At 39.4% G+C, this 18,294-nt stretch overlaps 1 protein-coding gene across 1 annotated transcript in view; it reads left to right on the forward strand.

Moving 5' to 3' along the window:
• The first annotated feature begins 15,425 nt into the window (after nt 1-15,425).
• Nucleotides 15,426-18,294, forward strand: part of LOC100030851 (inter-alpha-trypsin inhibitor heavy chain H4) — a 28,733-nt gene continuing 25,864 nt past the window's right edge. The window contains exons 1-2 of the mRNA XM_056804896.1: nt 15,426-15,564; nt 16,400-16,560. Of these exons, the coding sequence (XP_056660874.1) occupies nt 15,484-15,564; nt 16,400-16,560 (242 nt within the window). The 5' untranslated portion in view covers nt 15,426-15,483. The remainder of the gene's footprint in view (nt 15,565-16,399; nt 16,561-18,294) is intronic.

The raw sequence follows: 18,294 nt of genomic DNA on the forward strand, positions 1-18,294 counted from the left end.
TACTCACTAATACATTCATTATCAATGGGAATATTAGGCACAAACTGAAAATAAACTGAAACAACCATGGGGCAGCTGGGTGGCACAGTGGATAGAGTGTCAGGCCTGGCATCAGGAAGACTTCAGCTTCGTGAGTTCGAATCTGGCATCAGACACTTACTATCTGTGTGATCTTGAGTGAGTCACTTTACCCTGTTTGCCTCAATTTCCTCATCTGTAAAATGAACTGGAAAAGGAAATGGCATGTCACTCCAGTTTCTTTGCCAAGAAGACCTCAAATGAGGCCATAAAGAGTTGAATGTTACTGAAATGACTGAACAACAATGAGACAACTATGTATGGAACACGTGACAAAACAATTCGACTTTAGCATGGCAAGGCTCTGATATCCCATCACCTCCGATGTTTCCTGTTCCCCTCTCCTCTCTGCCTCCTCCTTTCATCCCCCACCCAAGTCATACCCACACACCCCATATCTTCTTTGGTTATAGCAGGTCTCTATTGGGCAGGATACTTAGGCAAGCTCCCTGGAGCTGCTCCTTTTCATTCAACTACTAATGACCAGGGCGAATTTTCTTCTCTCATGTCTTCCTTGGAATTGCTTCCTGTCACAACTGTCTGGGCGTATCTCTAGAGAAAGCATTTTTAACTTATGATCTGTGAACTTCTTTTAGAAATAGTCCAATAACTATATTTCAATATAACTGGCTTCTTTTGTAGTCCTTTGTAACTAAAATATTATTGTTGAGAAGTGTAGATGAAAAATTAATATCCAAAATACTCAAGTAATACTTTATTTAACAAGATTTCTTAAATAATAACTTGAAGCAAAAAGGAAAATAAAAGGCTAGAGAAACAGAGAGAGCTTACCCAGCCATGCACATGGGAAAAAGAAAGAGGGAGAGGGAGGAGCCACAAAAATATATATACACATGTAACAAACACAAACTGAGGACGAAGGGAAAGGGATGCTGGGAGATGAAGTCCAAGGGTACAGAATTTTCTAATTACACAGAAGGGGTCTGTTGGCTACTAAAGAGGTCTATCGTGCACACAAATAATACAGCTAACAAAAATGAGCAATTCCTGTCTGAGAGTCACCACGTCTGTGGCCTGTCTTTTATCAGCCAGTAGCTAGCTGTTCTCTGATTCTATCAAAGAGAATTTTATATATCATAAAGGCATAAAAAGGTTTTACCTCTCTAATGAACAATAATTTTTGTGATTTCATTAACTGGGAGGGAGGAGGGAGGAGGGAGATTAATTGGTCAGGAATTTTTCATCTCACCCCTCAATGAAGAAAACTCTCACATGGTTCTCCAAGGATTTTCTGATGAGTTTGGGGTGCACTTATGTGTAGAACCATACAATTATGGAATCTTAGGATGAGACAACTTTAGGATCCTGGAACTAGATGGACTTGAGAGGAACTCTAATCCAACTTCCTCTTGTTTGAGCAGAAATCTCCTTTATAGTAACCCTGACAATTAGTTATCTAGTATTTGCATGAAGTTGTTGTCCTTGAGTCATTTTTGAACCCTTGTGACCCTATTCAGAATTTTCTTGGAAAAGATACTGGAATGATTTGCAATTTCTTTCTCCTGCTCATTTTACAGAAGAGAAAACTGAGGCAAACAGAGTTAAGTGACTTTCCCTGAGTCACACACTCAATGTCTGAGGCTGGATTGAATTCATGTCCTTCTAACTTCAAGTCTGATGCTTTATGCATGATGCCTCCTAGCTGCCCATTTGTATGGAGACCCCAAATATTAGGGAACTTTATACTTTCATCCCCCAAATTCTATTTTTGAACAGTATTAAGGAACTTTATGATTTAGATTTTTTTAACTATAAAGTTTGTCAATCATCTTATTATTAGAGAAGTTTTTTTCTTCCATCAAACTTAAAGCTATCTCTTTGTACCTTCCCTAAAATGATCTGACTTCAGCTCTTTTGGAACAATTTCTGTTTTCCATGACAACCTGCAAACATGAGAAGACAATGATCATGTCTCTCTATCCCCCCACTTGAACTCCAAGACTCTTTTCTTGACACTAGTTCCTTCTAGTTCCTTTCTCCCTAGCTCCTTTAATGATCATCTGCTCACCATCCAAATTACCCTCCCCTGGGCTGCCTCTATCTTTTGAGGTCCCAAACAAAATACTATTCGCTCATGTTGACATAGAACTTTCTGATTTACAAAGTCTTTCCTCCATAATGACCCCTTCAAGGAGATTTCATCCCTACATCTTTTTTAGCATAAGAGAAATGGCAAGCCACTCCAGTTTCTTAGCCAAGAAGACCTCAACTGGAGCCATGAAGAGTCAAATGTGACTGAAACGCCTGAACAACCATGAGACAACTGTGTATGGAGCACATGACAAAACTGTTCTAGGACTGCGAGGCTCTGATACCCCATCACCTCCCCTGTTTCCTTCCTCACCTTAACTGATGTTGCCATGGATGATCCGGAAGGTATTAATGAGGAGTGGAACTGTAAAGGATGATTTCTGTTCTTTTGTGAGATGCAAATGCCTGTCTGATTAGAACTTTAAATAGCTAAGCCTGGGATGAATATCAGCAGTTTGAAAAACTCCTGTTTTTTCATGCCACCTAGTTGCCCCATTAAATGTCTTTTCAATAGGGAAGGAGAAACAAGCATTCATTAACCATTTAATATGCACCAAGGGGCCAGGTGGTACAGAGAGTAGTTTTGGACCTGGAGTCAGAAGGACCTGAGTTCAAATTTGACCCAGTTGTGTGACCCTAGACAAGTTTGCCTCAGATTCCTCATCTGTCAAATAAGTTGGAGAAGGAAGTGGCAAACCATTCCCATATTTTTGCCAAGAAAACCCCAAATTGGATCATGAAGAATAAGACAAGATTTGGGGACTAAACAGTAACAAATTGTACCAGGGACTGTGCTGAGTGCTTTTAAAAATATGACCTCATTTCATCCTCACAACAACCTGGTGAAGAAGATGCTAGTATTATAGCCATTTGATAGTAGTAGGATCTGAGATGGACGGAGATAAAATAATTTGCCCAGGGACACATAGCTAGTAAGAGTCTGAAGCTGGCCTTCTGGACTTCATGCCCAGTGCTTTATCCACTGCACCACCTACCTGCCTCCAAATAGGAGAAGTTGTAAACTGGCAACTTCCTGTGAGGGAGACCTGTGGAGGGGAGAGGAAGGAATTTCTATCTTCACCCCTCCTTTCCCCCTCTGTCGCTCTGATGGGGAGCTCCTGCATCAGGAGGAGACACTGCATCTAGGAAGGAGTAGAGACACATACTCTGAACAGTAAGTGATGCAGAAGTACAGTCACACAAGGGAGAAAGCCTCTTCAAGGATTGTGGTCTTTTGTAATCCAGAGCTGGATTGTGAGAAGGAATAGATCCTGAAAAGGCAACTTGAGATGCTAGGAAAAGAGAGGGGGTTTCCAAGGCCTTCCCTATTAGGAGTCATGAATTGCCCTTGTTGCATATGAGGTACACAAGTACCTAACATCGTGCTCTAAGTTAGAACCCACTCTTCCCATGGACTCTTTGGTGTTTGTGGGAGACCATGCCCCAGACTGATAGGCGACAGGGAGATGTTTTTAAATTATTATTTTTGCACTGCCACTTTGTGTAAATGTTTTCTGTGAGAGACTGTTGATGGGAAGTATACGGAGGAGGTCTTGCAAGCTGAGGTCATAGAAGTAGCCATGAACAGCAAGTAGCAACTGTTTTCTGGGGGATACATCCCATCAGATCAAAATCATGCACAAATTAGGGGAGTGATCTAGAGGGGTCACTATCATAACATGGACTACAGTTGACTCAGCTGTCATTTTTTGGTCAGTTGCAGAAGTTCCTGCTCACTGGGTTGCCTAATCCTATTCAGTTATAAGCATCAAATGATCTCAAACACCTATCTTCCAATGTTATGTGATCCCAAGCAATACAAGATGGCACTTTGGGAGGGGGGGTGGGTCTTTTCTATTTGTCTCTCAGTTACTCAGCTTCATCTCTCCCTCTTTGTAGGCAGCGTGAATTTTTTAAAGTGATAAAGTATTTATGAAGAATTACTTCGTGCCAAAAAAGCCTAAAATGTAAAAACACAAAGTAATACAGTCCCTGCTTGCTGAACACATATAGGGAAGTGGTAGCTGTGGAGGGGTATTTGGGCTTGGACAGTTGATGAGTAGAGCCATAGGGGAGTAAATGGATAACCTCTTTCTACGAGTAATGGCAGTATTGATTTGATTATGGTTCTACATCTGGAAAGGAGGGAACACGGATGTGTAATGGCAAAGCAGCTGGTGAGAAGACCAGCAGGAAGTAGACTAAAGCATCTCTGGGCCATACCTGGAATAGGGAGTCCTTGGAGCTGCTCACTAATCAGAGCACAGGGACCCCAGATAGGAGTTATGGAGATGAAGGGATTAAGTCTTCAAGGCGTGGTCACTAATACTAGGAACAAGGAATCTGACTAGCAAAGAATTAATATGCCTCAGATGAAATTAAAAAACCAGGGTAGCAAAGTCTCAATATCTCAGACAAGGTGACAGTAATCACAGACATGGTTAAAAAGGAAACTATAGCATGCTTGATTGATAGATAATAAAACAACATTCATTCGTATTATCTATGCAAAGAATGGCAAACCATTTAAATATGTAAAAAAATTAATAGAATTACAGGAAGGAATGCACAGATCCTGATCCTATTCAAGACTATACTAATTCATCCCCGTGTAAGCTAGACTCATCTAAGAAAAGCATAAGAAAGAAGTTAAGAACTTAAATGTGACTTCTGGGTAATCATGGCTGCAATCTAGACGCCACACGCTTCCTCTCCCCGGCACCGAATGAAATAAACTACATCAAAGGAGCATAAAAATCACCTTTGGAGGAACAGAAGGACTAGAAGGAGGAAAGGCTTGCACAGAAACGTGAACTGAGCCTCCCTTCTCCTCCCCCCACCTACCCCACCAAACCAGAGTGAGCTACCGGAGCGCTCACTGGGACAGCAAGTGAGTGGGGAACGTCTCTGTCGGGGGGGGGGGGGCACTCCAGGGTCCTTAGGATCTGGGGACTGCCAGGGAAAAAATGTCTCAGGGCGGTTTCACGGGAGAATCCAGAGCTGAGCACAGGGGCCCCAGGGAGCCGTACTCGGGGCGGTTGCACTGAGCATCTGGGCAGAGCTAAACACCAGGGGTGGACCACGCACTGATTATCTGGGCAGAGCTGAACACCTGGGCAGTTTGGCTGTGATCAGGGGCCCAGCGCTCTAAGAAACCTCGGAGGCTGGGAAGAACTAGTCTGAGGCAACCTAAATTCACAGAAAACCCGCCCATTTCACCCAGACCCCAGACCAAAAAGGAAAGGGGAATAAAACCACCAAAGGGATGGCTCACATGGCCCAAAATCAAGCCTCCAGGAAGAAAGGGAAATAGGTGACTATTGAAAACTTTTATGGTGGGAGTACCCAAGGAAAAGAAGAGAATGAGGATGAAATCCAAAAAAAAAAAAAAATCAGAACATGCCTCCCAAAATGGAAACTATCAACAAGCTCTGGAAGATCTCAAACTGGAACTTACCCAAAAGATGGAAACCTGGAAAGAAAAATGGGAGAAAGAGATCAGCAGTCTGACAGATAAGACTGCTCAATTGGAAAAAGAGCTCAAAGCATCCAATAGAAGGGCAGACAAAGCTGAAAAGCAAAACCAGTCCCTAATGACCAGAATTAAGCAACTTGAAGAAAGTGAGATCATAAAACAGCAAGAATCAATAAAGCAAACCCAAAAAATTAATGAATTAGAAGAAAACATAAAATATCTCACTGAAAAGGTCACAGACTTGGAAAACAGAGGAAGAAGAGACAACCTCCGAATTACCGGTCTCCCAGAAAAACCAGAGATAAACAATAAACTCGATATTATTCTACAGGAGATTATAGAAGAAAATTGCCCACACATTCTGGAGCAAGGGGGCAAAATAGAAATAGAAAGGGTTCATAGAACACCCTCTATACTAAATCCCCAAAAGACAACCCCTAGGAATGTAATTGCCAAATTCAAGAGCTTCCAAGAAAAGGAGAAAATCCTACAAGAAGCCAAGAAGAGGAGCTTCAGATATAGGGGGGCTTGCATAAGGATCACACATGACTTAGCAGCTAACAAACTAAGAGACCACAAATCATGGAACAAAATATTTAGAAAGGCAAGAGAGCTGGGTCTCCAACCAAGAATCAACTACCCAGCAAAACTGACTATATACTTCCAGGGGAAAGTATGGACATTCAACAAAATAGAAGATTTCCAAGCATTTGCTAAGAAAAGACCAGAACTTAGTGGAAAATTTGATATCCAAGCACAGAAAGCAAGAGAAACATGAAAAGGTAAATATGAAAGAAAGGGAAAAGGAGATAAATCTTATCTTTTTCTTTAAGTCAAACTCTCTTCTATATGACTACATTTATATCAAATTATATATATTAATATGTGGGGAAAATGTTTTGTGTAACTCTCAAAAATTGTATTCATCATAAGAGTAGTTAGAAGAAACATGCATAGGGAAAGATTGGGGCATTAAGAAGATTTGGGGAAAGTGGGGGCAAAGAAAGGAAAAGGGAGGGGGGAACCATCGATAATACTAAGATTTACTTCAAGAAATAGGGGGGGAGACTTAATAGAATAATCTTTCCCATATAAAGATACACATGGGAAGGGAAGGGGAAGAACTCTCATATGAGAAGGAGAGGAAGAGAGCATGAAGTGGGGAATTACTTAAACCTTACTCTCAGTGAAATCAAATCTAAGAGGGAAGAACATCTAGATCCAGTGGGATCCTGAATTCTATCTTATCCAATAGGGCAAGAAAGAAAGGAAAATTAAGGAGGGGGAGGGAGGGAGTATAAAGAGGGGGAGAAAGAAAGGGGGGAGGGGAAGGGAGCCTAAAAATGGAAGGGCTAGAAAGGGAAGCATCTCTAGGGGGACTGACCTAAAGTAAATCACTGGTTCAAAAGGAGATAGCTAAAGAAGAAAGGTCAGAAATAGGGGAAGATATCAAAATGCCAGCGAATCCACAAATGTCAATCATAACTTTGAACATGAATGGGATGAACTCACCCATAAAACATAGACAAATAGCAGATTGGAATCGAACCCCAAACCCTACCGTTTGTTGTCTTCAAGAAACACATATGAGGCGGGTTGATATTCACAAGGTTAGAATTAAAGGATGTAGTAAGACCTTTTGGACCTCAACTGATAGAAAAGAGGCAGGAGTTGCAATCATGATATCTGACAAAGCCAAAGCAAAAATAGCCCTGATCAAAAGGGATAGGGAAGGTAAATATATTCTGTTAAAAGGGAGTATAGACAATGTGGAAATATCACTAATCAACATGTATGTACCAAATGGTATAGCATCCAAATTTTTAATGGAGAAACTAGGAGAATTAAAGGAGGAAATAGACAGTAAAACCATATTAGTGGGAGACTTGAACCAACCACTATCAAATTTAGATAAATCAAACCAAAAAATAAACAAGAAAGAGGTAAAAGAGGTGAATGAAATCTTAGAAAAATTAGAGTTAATAGACATATGGAGAAAAATAAATAGGGACAAAAAGGAATACACCTTCTTTTCAGCACCATATGGCACATTCACAAAAATAGATCATACACTAGGTCACAGAAACATGGCACTCAAATGCAGAAAAGCGGAAATAATAAATGCAGCCTTTTCAGATCACAAGGCAATAAAAATATTGATCGGTAAGGGTACATGGAGAGCCAAATCAAAAATTAATTGGAAATTAAATAATATGATACTCCAAAATCGGTTAGTTAGAGAAGAAATCATAGAAACAATTAATAATTTTGTTGAGGAAAATGACAATGGCGAGACATCCTTTCAAACCTTTTGGGATGCAGCCAAGGCAGTACTTAGAGGAAAATTCATATCCTTGAGTGCATATATTAACAAATTAGGGAGGACAGAGATCAAGGAATTGGAAATGCAAATCAAAAAACTTGAGAACAAACAAATTAAAAACCCCCCAAAGTAAACCAAACTAGAGATCCTAAAAATTAAGGGAGAAATTAATAAAATCGAAAGTGACAGAACTTTTGAGCTAATAAACAAGACTAGAAGCTGGTACTTTGAAAAAACAGACAAAATAGAGAAAGTACTGGTTAATCTAATTAAAAAAAGGAAAGAAGAAAGGCAAATTAACAGCATCAAGGATGAAAAGGGGGATCTCACCTCCAATGAAGAGGAAATTAAGGCAATCATTAAAAACTACTTTGCCCAACTATATGGCAATAAATATACCAACCTAGGTGATATAGATGAATATTTACAAAAATATAAATTGCCTAGACTAACAGAAGAAGAAATAGATTTCTTAAATAATCCCATATCAGAAAAAGAAATCCAACAGGCCATCAAAGAACTTCCTAAGAAAAAATCCCCAGGGCCTGACGAATTCACCAGTGAATTCTATCAAACATTCAGAGAACAGTTAATCCCAATACTATACAAACTATTTGACATAATAAGCAAAGAGGGAGTTCTACCAAACTCCTTTTATGACACAAACATGGTACTAATTCCAAAGCCAGGCAGGCCAAAAACAGAGAAAGAAAATTATAGACCAATCTCCCTAATGAATATAGATGCAAAAATCTTAAATAGGATACTAGCAAAAAGACTCCAGCAAGTGATCAGAAGGGTCATCCACCATGATCAAGTAGGATTTATACCAGGGAAGCAGTGCTGGTTAAATATTAGGAAAACTATCCACATAATTGACCACATCAACAAGCAAACCAACAAGAACCACATTATTATCTCAATAGGTGCAGAAAAAGCCTTTGATAAAATACAACACCCATTCCTATTAAAAACACTAGAAAGCATAGGAATAGAAGGGTCATTCCTAAAAATAATAAATAGTATATATCTAAAACCATCAACTAATATCATCTGCAATGGGGATAAACTAAATCCATTCCCATTAAAAGATCAGGAGTAAAACAAGGATGCCCATTATCACCTCTATTACTTGACATTGTATTAGAAACACTAGCAGTAGCAATTAGAGAAGAAAAAGAAATTGAAGGCATTAAAATAGGCAAGGAGGGGACCAAATTATCGCTCTTTGCAGATGACATAATGGTCTACTTAAACAATCCTAGAGATTCAACCAAAAAGCTAATCGAAATAGTCAACAACTTTAGCAAAGTTGCAGGATACAAAATAAACCCACATAAGTCATCAGCATTTCTATATAATTCCAACACAGCTCAGCAGCAAGAACTAGAAAGAGAAATCCCATTCAAAATTACCTTAGACAAAATAAAATACTTAGGAATCTATCTTCCGAGACAAACACAGGAACTATATGAACACAACTACAAAACACTTTCCACACAACTAAAACTAGACTTGAACAATTGGAAGAACATTAACTGCTCATGGGTAGGACGAGCCAATATAATAAAAATGACCATCCTACCCAAACTCATCTATCTATTTAGTGCCATATCCATGGAACTTCCAAAAATTTTTTTACTGATTTAGAAAAAACCATAACAAGGTTCATTTGGAATAACAAAAGATCAAGGATATCCAGGGAAATAATGAAAAAAAAAATACAAAGGAAGGGAGCCTTGCAATCCCAGATCTCAGACTATATTATAAAGCAGCGGTCACCAAAACAATCTGGTACTGGCTAAGAGACAGAAAGGAGGATCAGTGGAATAGACTTGGGGTAAGTGACCTCAGCAAGACAGTATATGAGAAATCCAAAGATCCCAGCTTTGGGGACAAAAATCCACTATTTCATAAAAACTGCTGGGAAAATTGGAGGACAGTGTGGGAAAGATTAGGTTTAGATCAACACCTCACACCCTACACCAAGATAAATTCAAAATGGGTGAATGACTTGAACATAAAGAAGGAAACTATAAGAAAATTAGGCAAACACAGCATAGCATACATGTCAGACCTTTGGGAAGGGACAGACTTCAAAACCAAGCAAGACTTAGAAAGAGTTACAAAATGCAAAATAAATAATCTGGAATACATCAAATTAAAAAGGTTTTGTACAAACAAAACCAATGTAACCAAAATCAGAAGGGTAGCAACAAATTGATTGGGAAACAATCTTCATAAAAACCTCTGACAAAGGTTTAATTACTCAAATTTACAAAGAACTAAATCAATTGTACAAAAAATCAAGCCATTCTCCAATTGATAAATGGGCAAGGGACATGAACAGGCAGTTTTCAGCCAAATAAATCAAAACTATTACTAAGCACATGAAAAAGTGCTCTACATCTCTTATAATCAGAGAGATGCAAATCAAAACAACTCTGAGGTATCACCTCATACCTAGCAGATTGGCTAACATGACAGCTATGGAAAGTAATGAATGCTGAAGGGGATGTGGCAAAGTGGGGACACTAATTCATTGCTGGTGGAGTTGTGAATTGATCCAGCCATTCTGGAGGGCAATTTGGAACTATGCCCAAAGGGTGATAAAAGACTGTCTGCCCTTTGATCCAGCTATAGCACTGCTGGGTTTGTACCCCAAAGAGATAATAAGGAAAAAGACTTGTACAAGAATATTCATAGCTGCACTCTTTGTGGTGGCCAAAAATTGGAAAACGAGGGGATGCCCTTCAATTGGGGAATGGCTGAACAAATTGTGGTATATGTTGGTGATGGAATACTATTGTGCTAAAAGGAATAATAAAGTAGAGGAATTCCATGGAGACTGGAACAACCTCCAGGAAGTGATGCAGTGCGAAAGGAGCAGAACCAGGAAAACATTGTACACAGAGACTGATACATTGTGGTACAATTGAAAGTGATGGACTTCTCCATTGGTGGCAATGCAATGTCCCTGAACAATCTGCAGGGATCTAAAAAATACTATCCACAAGCAGAGGATAAACTGTGGGAGTAAAAACACTGATGAAAAGCAACTGCTTGACTACAGGGGTGGAGGGGACATGACTGAGGAGAGACTCTAAATGAACACTCTAATGCAAATACCAACAACATAGAAATGGGTTTGAATCAAGAACACATGTGATAACCAGTGGAATCGTGCATCGGCTATGGGGGGGGGGGGGAGCAGGGAGGAAAAGAAAATGATCTTTGTTTCCAGTGAATAATGTTTGGAAATGACCAAATAAAATAATGTTTAAAATTAAAAAAAAAAGAAGTGGAAGTGAACATAAAAAAAGAACTTAAATGTAATTTTAAAAATATATAGCTGTAACATGTAGTTCTTTTATCATTATTGAATGGGAATCAAAAAGAGTATAACTATTTATCAGCTTGGTATAGTACCTTTACAAGAATTAACTATTTCTAGAGCATAAAAACTCAAACAAATGCAAAAAGGTAGAAAAATCAAACACATCCATCCTTTCCTGACTACAATGCAGTAAAATTTTAATCAATGAAGGGTATTTTGTGTATGGACTCAAATGTAAATGGAAACTAAATAATTGTAAAAATGGATATTCTCGATGTTATAATAAAGGCTTTCCTTCACTGATAATGGTGGAGTGTCAGTGAAGCATGGAGAGGGATTCAGGAACAGGAACAGTGTGAGAGGGGAGGAGCCTAAGCTAGTGTAGGCAGAACTGTTGTCTCCCTCTCCCCAGTGATAAAAGGTTGTCAGCTCTCACACTGTGTCCCTTGAGGAAATGGCTGAAGGGGATTTGATGACAACCTCCCCGGTCAGCTACACTTATGGATGACTTCAGTGCCTCTCCATCAGAGAGGATCCCAAGGGGGGCCCCAGCAAGGGGTCTTGCCTCAGAAGTAACAGCCTCAGGAACTCTTTGTGAGATCTGACCCTAGTTCTCCACGTTTCCCCTTTCAAACTGTATTGAGAGGCTTAACAAATATCTAACTTCTTTATGAAGGGCTTAATATTGAATCTCAGGTAGAATGGATAAGGGAAAGAGGGAATAGGCTGACCTGTTATATCCTATACTGTCCTTTGTCTGAAAGGCATGTAATCTTGTTCAATCAGATTTCTCCATCCCTTTTCAGCTAAAATAACACCTCTACAAGCTTATTATCTATTTGGTTTAAGAGACCATAAAAGGAATGGGTTCAGGAAGGCAGGAAAGAACAAGGGAGCAATGCTATCCTTTTGGAGCATCCACAGCCCCCCTCTTAGGGGTCTGAGATATCTTTTCCTCAGATTGAGGGAAGTTGGAGATGTTTGTTTGAAGAGAGATCAGCTATAAGCTTGAAGGTAGAATCAGGATCCTCTCAGGTGGCTTTGGTGATTCCTCAGCCCACCAACCTGGTCCTGTCAGGTCCAAGCCCCAGACCAAAAGTCCAGAGGATCCTCAGAACTCTCTCAGGTCAGTTTTTTTCCTCCCAGAAGCCCTTGCTCTCCAACTGTCACTGGTTCTCTCTCAGTTCTCATGTCAGGGTTCCAAATCTTCCCTGCCCCCATCCTTACATAATATAATCCCAAATAATATGTGAGTCAAAGAACAAATCATAAAATCAAAGAAAATGAAAACATTTAGACAACATATCAAAATTTTAAGGATGCCACAAAAAGTCATTTGTGAAAATTTAACTTCAAAACATTAGCAAGATTTAGTTTAATAGACTAAGACTTTATTTAAGATAGGTTTATCAAGTCAGACTCTTGGCTCAGTGACCATTTTAATCCCAGAAAAATGCTTCCTCTCATCCAATCCCTGCTGCATTAAACAGAGGTTATTAAAAATGTATGTATAATTATTTAGTTATATCAGTAGACATGAATAAGAAACAAAAACATTAAGGCAAAACCAGAATAACCTGGGAGCCATTAGATCCTTTCTAGCCCAGGCAGCCAAAAGCTTTCTTTTTCTATATACAAATAAATACCTAAGAATCAATCAATTAATATATATATATATATATATTAAACACCTACCATGTGCCAAATAGTGAGTTAGATGTTAGGGACGAAGAAACAAAGAAAGAAACAAACCCTACTTTTGATGATAATAATTTTGTATTAAGATATTTAGTTATATATAAAGATATACATATATATATATATATAAATTTATATAAATATAAAGTTAACAAATACATATTCACCCAGGAATTAAACTCAGTGTACTATGGTTAGGAGGGCACAGCAGTTGGGGAATTAAGAAAGATTTTATGTAGAAAATGGTGCCTGAGCTTCATCTTAAAGGAAGAAAGGGACTTTCATTTGATATCATGCTAGAAATACTAGCTACAGCAATAAGCCAAGAAAAAGAAATTGAGGGAATAGGAAAAAAGGAAACCAATTTACAGATGATGATGATTTATTTTGAGAACCATAGAGAATCAACTAAAATGTATAGAAACAGTATCTTTGCTTCCTTTTGTGACAGAGGCTGGCACATAAGAAAATTGCCAGGCTGAAGAGTGTGTGAAATTGATCACCTCAATGGGGGAGGGGTCCCAGGAGAGTGGAATCTGGAGGAGAAGAAGACTCTGGCTGGTAGAGGAGTTGCTCTCTCTTAGTCTTGAGAAGCCAAAGGGAGAAGGTGAAAGGAAAAGACTTTCTCCTGAGGGTTACCCACTTTTCCTGCTTGTGACTGGAAATATCCCTCCCCAAACACACACATACACAACACTTCCCAATTGAAGGGACTTTCTGAAGAGAAACCTGGGCAGACTTTACCTCAGATCCTGTTGCCCAGGGGTGATTCAACCTGACTTTCTCTCAGTGGGGCTCAGGCTGCCAAGTCCCGAGTTCCCCCCAAATTCAAGGATGGAGGGGAAAGGGTTTAGGTAGAGATAGGGACCCCTTTTCCCCACTTTTCTTTTCCCATTCTTCCCTGCCCATTATTCCTTTCCTATTACCTGACTGAGTTGACATTAAAAGTTATCTGTTCCCCAAGCTGAGTGTGAGTGAACAGATCAAGGGGAGATCCTTTGGTCTTGAGTAGTGGGGGGGGAGAGACAAAAGGGACAAGAGCGAATTGGGGAGAGCAACTTTAGTTAAGGAAGGAAGGAAGGAAGAAGGGGGAACATCTTCAAAATCCCCCTCTCTTTCTGAGCCAACCCTAAACATTAGCTGTCTCCCCTGAACCCTGCTTTGAGAAGTGGGGTCTCCTTTCTTTCCCCCTCTCAATACTGAAAGGTTGAACCCCCTTGGATACAAATTAACCTCACCATTTATAATACACTTTAGACCCAGTAATAGATCTATTTCCCAAAGAGATCAGGGAAAGAGGAAAAAACTCCACATTTTTCAAAATAGCTATAGTAGCTCTCTTTGAGGTGACAAAGAATTGAACGTTATGGGGATGTCCATTAATTGGGGGACTGGCTATAGTATTATGGTATATTATTGTGAGGAACAATAAACAGGCTGCTTTTAACAAAACTTGCAAAGAACCTCACTAGATAATGAATGGTGAACTGAGTAGAATCAAGAAAACATAATGCATAGTTACAGAATTAATTCTTGAAGAACAAATTATGAATGTTACCTTCAGAGAGTGAACTAAAACATGGACACATGAGAGATATAATTTGTAAGAACATGTCTTTCTCCAAGATGATGCCTTTGTGATGTGGGGTAGGGGGTGGGAGACTGGGACACTTGTAGATAAATTCTATTAATAATTTTTTAAAACATAAAAAAGAAGAAGGAATAATTTCTTTAGTAAAGCAAAGAATATAAAATATACCTTCATAAATCATTAGCATTGCTTTAGATTATCAACCAAAATCTAGCAGGAAGAGATAGAAATTCCATTAAGAAAATTATGAACAGTTTTCTCAAGGAGTTCAGCCAGAAAGGGGAATAATAGATAGAAGGTTATAGCTAGTGGAAAGATTTGGTTAAAATGAGACTTTTTTAAGGATGGAGGAGAACTTAGCATGTTTGGAGGTAGCAGAGAAGGAGCCAGAAGAGAGAGTAAGATTGAAGTTTAGTGATCCAAAGTCTTGGGAACCACTGGGGACTAACCCTATGAGTTAGGAAGTGACTCCTATAATTATGAATATTTTTGAACTGAACTAAAATGAAAAATGAATTGATCTTAAGACTATTCTCTTCTTAATTTCTATTAAAGATATGGCTTCTTATTCCCTGTGTCATCCTCTGGAGCTGAGAAAATTGTATTGAGGGGACTCAGAAAGGGGAGGTCTCTGGGAGAAATGGTATGACTCTATGGGATTGAGGAGAAGCTATTCTGGATCTTCCCCTCAGAGTGTGTATGTCAGGGAGGTGTTTCTCAATAGACCAAAGGTGAGGTGGGGCCTGGCAGTTTATCATAAGCTGCTGGCTGCATTTAGTCAGTAAATACACATTACCTTGGGACCAGCTTTCTAGAAGCTACAGGAATAGAGAGTGAGAGGGGAACAAAGGGAGGGCTGGGAAAGAGGGGAGTTATTGATTTATAGAGGCCTCTAAATTCTGGCCCTTCCCTATCTTTGTATAGTCAAAATGGAGCCTGCAGCTCATGCCCAGCTCTTCCCCATTCTTCTTCTTCTACTGGCCTCCCTCAGGCCCATCACTGCTCAAGAGGTACCTCTATGTGTTCATGAACATGTATGACTATATATTTGTGAGAGTGTGCATGTACAAATGTGTGAGGGTGTGCATTTGTGTACAAATAAAATATATTTGTGTATTTGTAAATAAATATTTATTATAAAGGGTATGAGTGTGTTTTAAGGATGACGGAGAAAGTCCTGGACCTGGGAATGGATATCCGATAATGAGTATTCTAGGAGGATGGGGGTAGTGGTAAATATTACAGGATATTTACCCAGTGGTTTCTCTGTGCTTGTTTACCTCCAAAGACAGAGTCAGAGCAAAATCGCCACAGAGTTTGGGTCAATAGGAAAAGCCTGTCTATGGACAGGGAAAAGCTTCCGCATAAGTCCTGGACATTTGACTTTGGTCTAGCTTTATTACTGAGAGAATTGTAGTTCCTTAGGACAAAGGAAGGGAAATTCCTGAAGATTTCACCCCCAAAACATTCCTTTCTTTCACCCCATGTTGCTATTAGCCCTTGATGAGAGACTAGAATAAAGTATCAGTCTCCTGATCTTGAAGAGTAAGAGACTAAGGTCCAGAGATGTCTGACAACTTTCCCAAAGTCTTTCAGATCTACATTCCTAATATATCCCAGTCTTACATGTCAGAATATGCTCCTAATTTCCAAGTCCTAGACTTTAAACTATATCCCTTCTGCATGTTTCCATCTGATGTCCACAGAAAATAATGAGACCAGCAAAAAGGGCCAATGAGATCCCTGTGGATCAATTCATTATAGGGGCAAGACTGAGGGTTATTGGGAGAAAACTATCAAACATTTTCCCATTTTTGTTTCCCTATTCTGGCAATCCCATTCTAGTATGATATTGATATCTACAGTCTCACCGTGGACTCTAAGGTCACATCACGCTTTGCCCATACCACCATCACTAGCCGTGTAGTCAATAAGGCAGAAGAGGCCCGAGAGGCCATCTTCCAGGTGGAGCTGCCCAAGACAGCCTTCATTACCAACTTCTCCATGTAAGTAGTGATCTTGAATGACCTGATCCTTCAAATTCCCCTCCTCTACCTAATGCCCCATCATCCCACACCTTGCTTGCTCCAATCTCCTTTGCTCCGTATTTTTGACTATGAAAGGTGTGACCTGATGTCTATATGCCAATACCCAGAATATGGATATTGAATAGCTGAACTTGACTTCTAGTACAAAGAAGTAGAAAGATATAACTTCATAGAATTCAGAGTGGTTTGGTGGATAGAACTCATGAGTGGAGTATTCAATTGCATCCTGTTCAAAAGAGATGGTTCTGAGGATCTGCATCTTCATGAAAGTTTGTGAAACCAAGGTAAAAACCTTGGTGCAGAGTATTTAGATAAGGATAAAAAGAGGAGCTAAAGGTAAGGAATACTGCTATGGAAATTGTTAGAGACTACCTAGTTAGATAGAGGGTGTGGATGATACTCTACTAGTAATTGCTCAGATTCCTATAGTACTTTAATGGTTTACAAAGTGTTATCCGTGAACTCATGAATGCCCATTCAAATTCATCTGGTTGATTTCATAGCACAACTGTTTGACATATGTGTTGCAGGTACTGATAGGCACATTTTATAGCTAAGGAAGCTTAATCTCAAAAAGATTAAGTAATATACTCAAGATCATCCTCTAAGAAAGTATCTTGACTGATCTTGAACATAGATCTGATTCCAGATGTTTGGGGTATTCAGGGAGGACTAACACCTCTGGGATAAGGGCTTGCTGAGCCCCTTTTAGTGATGCTCATCTACCTTTGTTGTTTACCTATCACCTAGCTCTCACCTGTGGTTCTAAGAAGCTGTTGCATGTGCAGTGGACACACTCCAGTAAAGCTATCTCAGTCAGCTGAGAGAGATTGTTAATGCACTAGATAACAGAAAAATCAAGATTCAAAATGATCACTATGTCTTAAAAAAATAGACTGACTAACAATAAGAAATTTAGTGAAGCTAAATGAATACTTTGGAATTTGAAATGAAAAAAAATCAGAAAGGGGGACAGGTAGGTGACTCAGTGAAGAAAGGGCCAAGCCTAGAGATGGAAGGTCCTGGATTCAAATTTGGCCTCAGACACTTCGTAGCTGTGTGACTCTGGGAAAGTCACTTAACCACAATTATCTAGCCTTCACCACTATTCTGCCTTAGAACCAGTCCTTATTATCTTGGTATTTAGTACCAATTCTAAGACAGAAGGTAAGGTTTAAAAAAAAAGCTGAAAGGTACCTTAGAGACAATTTGGTCTTTTCCCTTCATTTTATAGATGAGAAAACTGATGCCCAAGAGTTAAGTGGTTTGTTCATGATCCTACAGGGGAAGGCTAACAATAGCAATATTTAAATCTAGGTCAAATGTTTTTTCTACCACACAAGCCCTTTCCAGTTCTGGCATTCTGGAATTGCCTTCTCCTTAAATAGCCATCATTCCATAATCCTTTCTCCTTTCTTTTCAAAGCCCCCTCTCCCCACCACACATCCCTTCCTGTCATTTTCTTCTTTCTATATATGCTCCCATTCTCTGCCTTTCCTACTGGGGGTAGGGCATAAGGAAGTTGGGAGGCAGTGGAGTGTGTGTTTTCATGTATGTTCTCATATTTTGTGTATACGATCCTGCCAAAACCCTTCTACTTTATAGACTCTTTTCCTTTTGGCTTCAGAAATGTTGTTTCCCCCTTGGTTCACATGACTTTCTCTGCAGAGCTAGAAATAGGTCACAGAAAGG

This window comes from Monodelphis domestica, chromosome 7 (genome assembly GCF_027887165.1).
Source record: "Monodelphis domestica isolate mMonDom1 chromosome 7, mMonDom1.pri, whole genome shotgun sequence".
In the NCBI taxonomy this organism is placed as follows: domain Eukaryota; kingdom Metazoa; phylum Chordata; class Mammalia; order Didelphimorphia; family Didelphidae; genus Monodelphis; species Monodelphis domestica.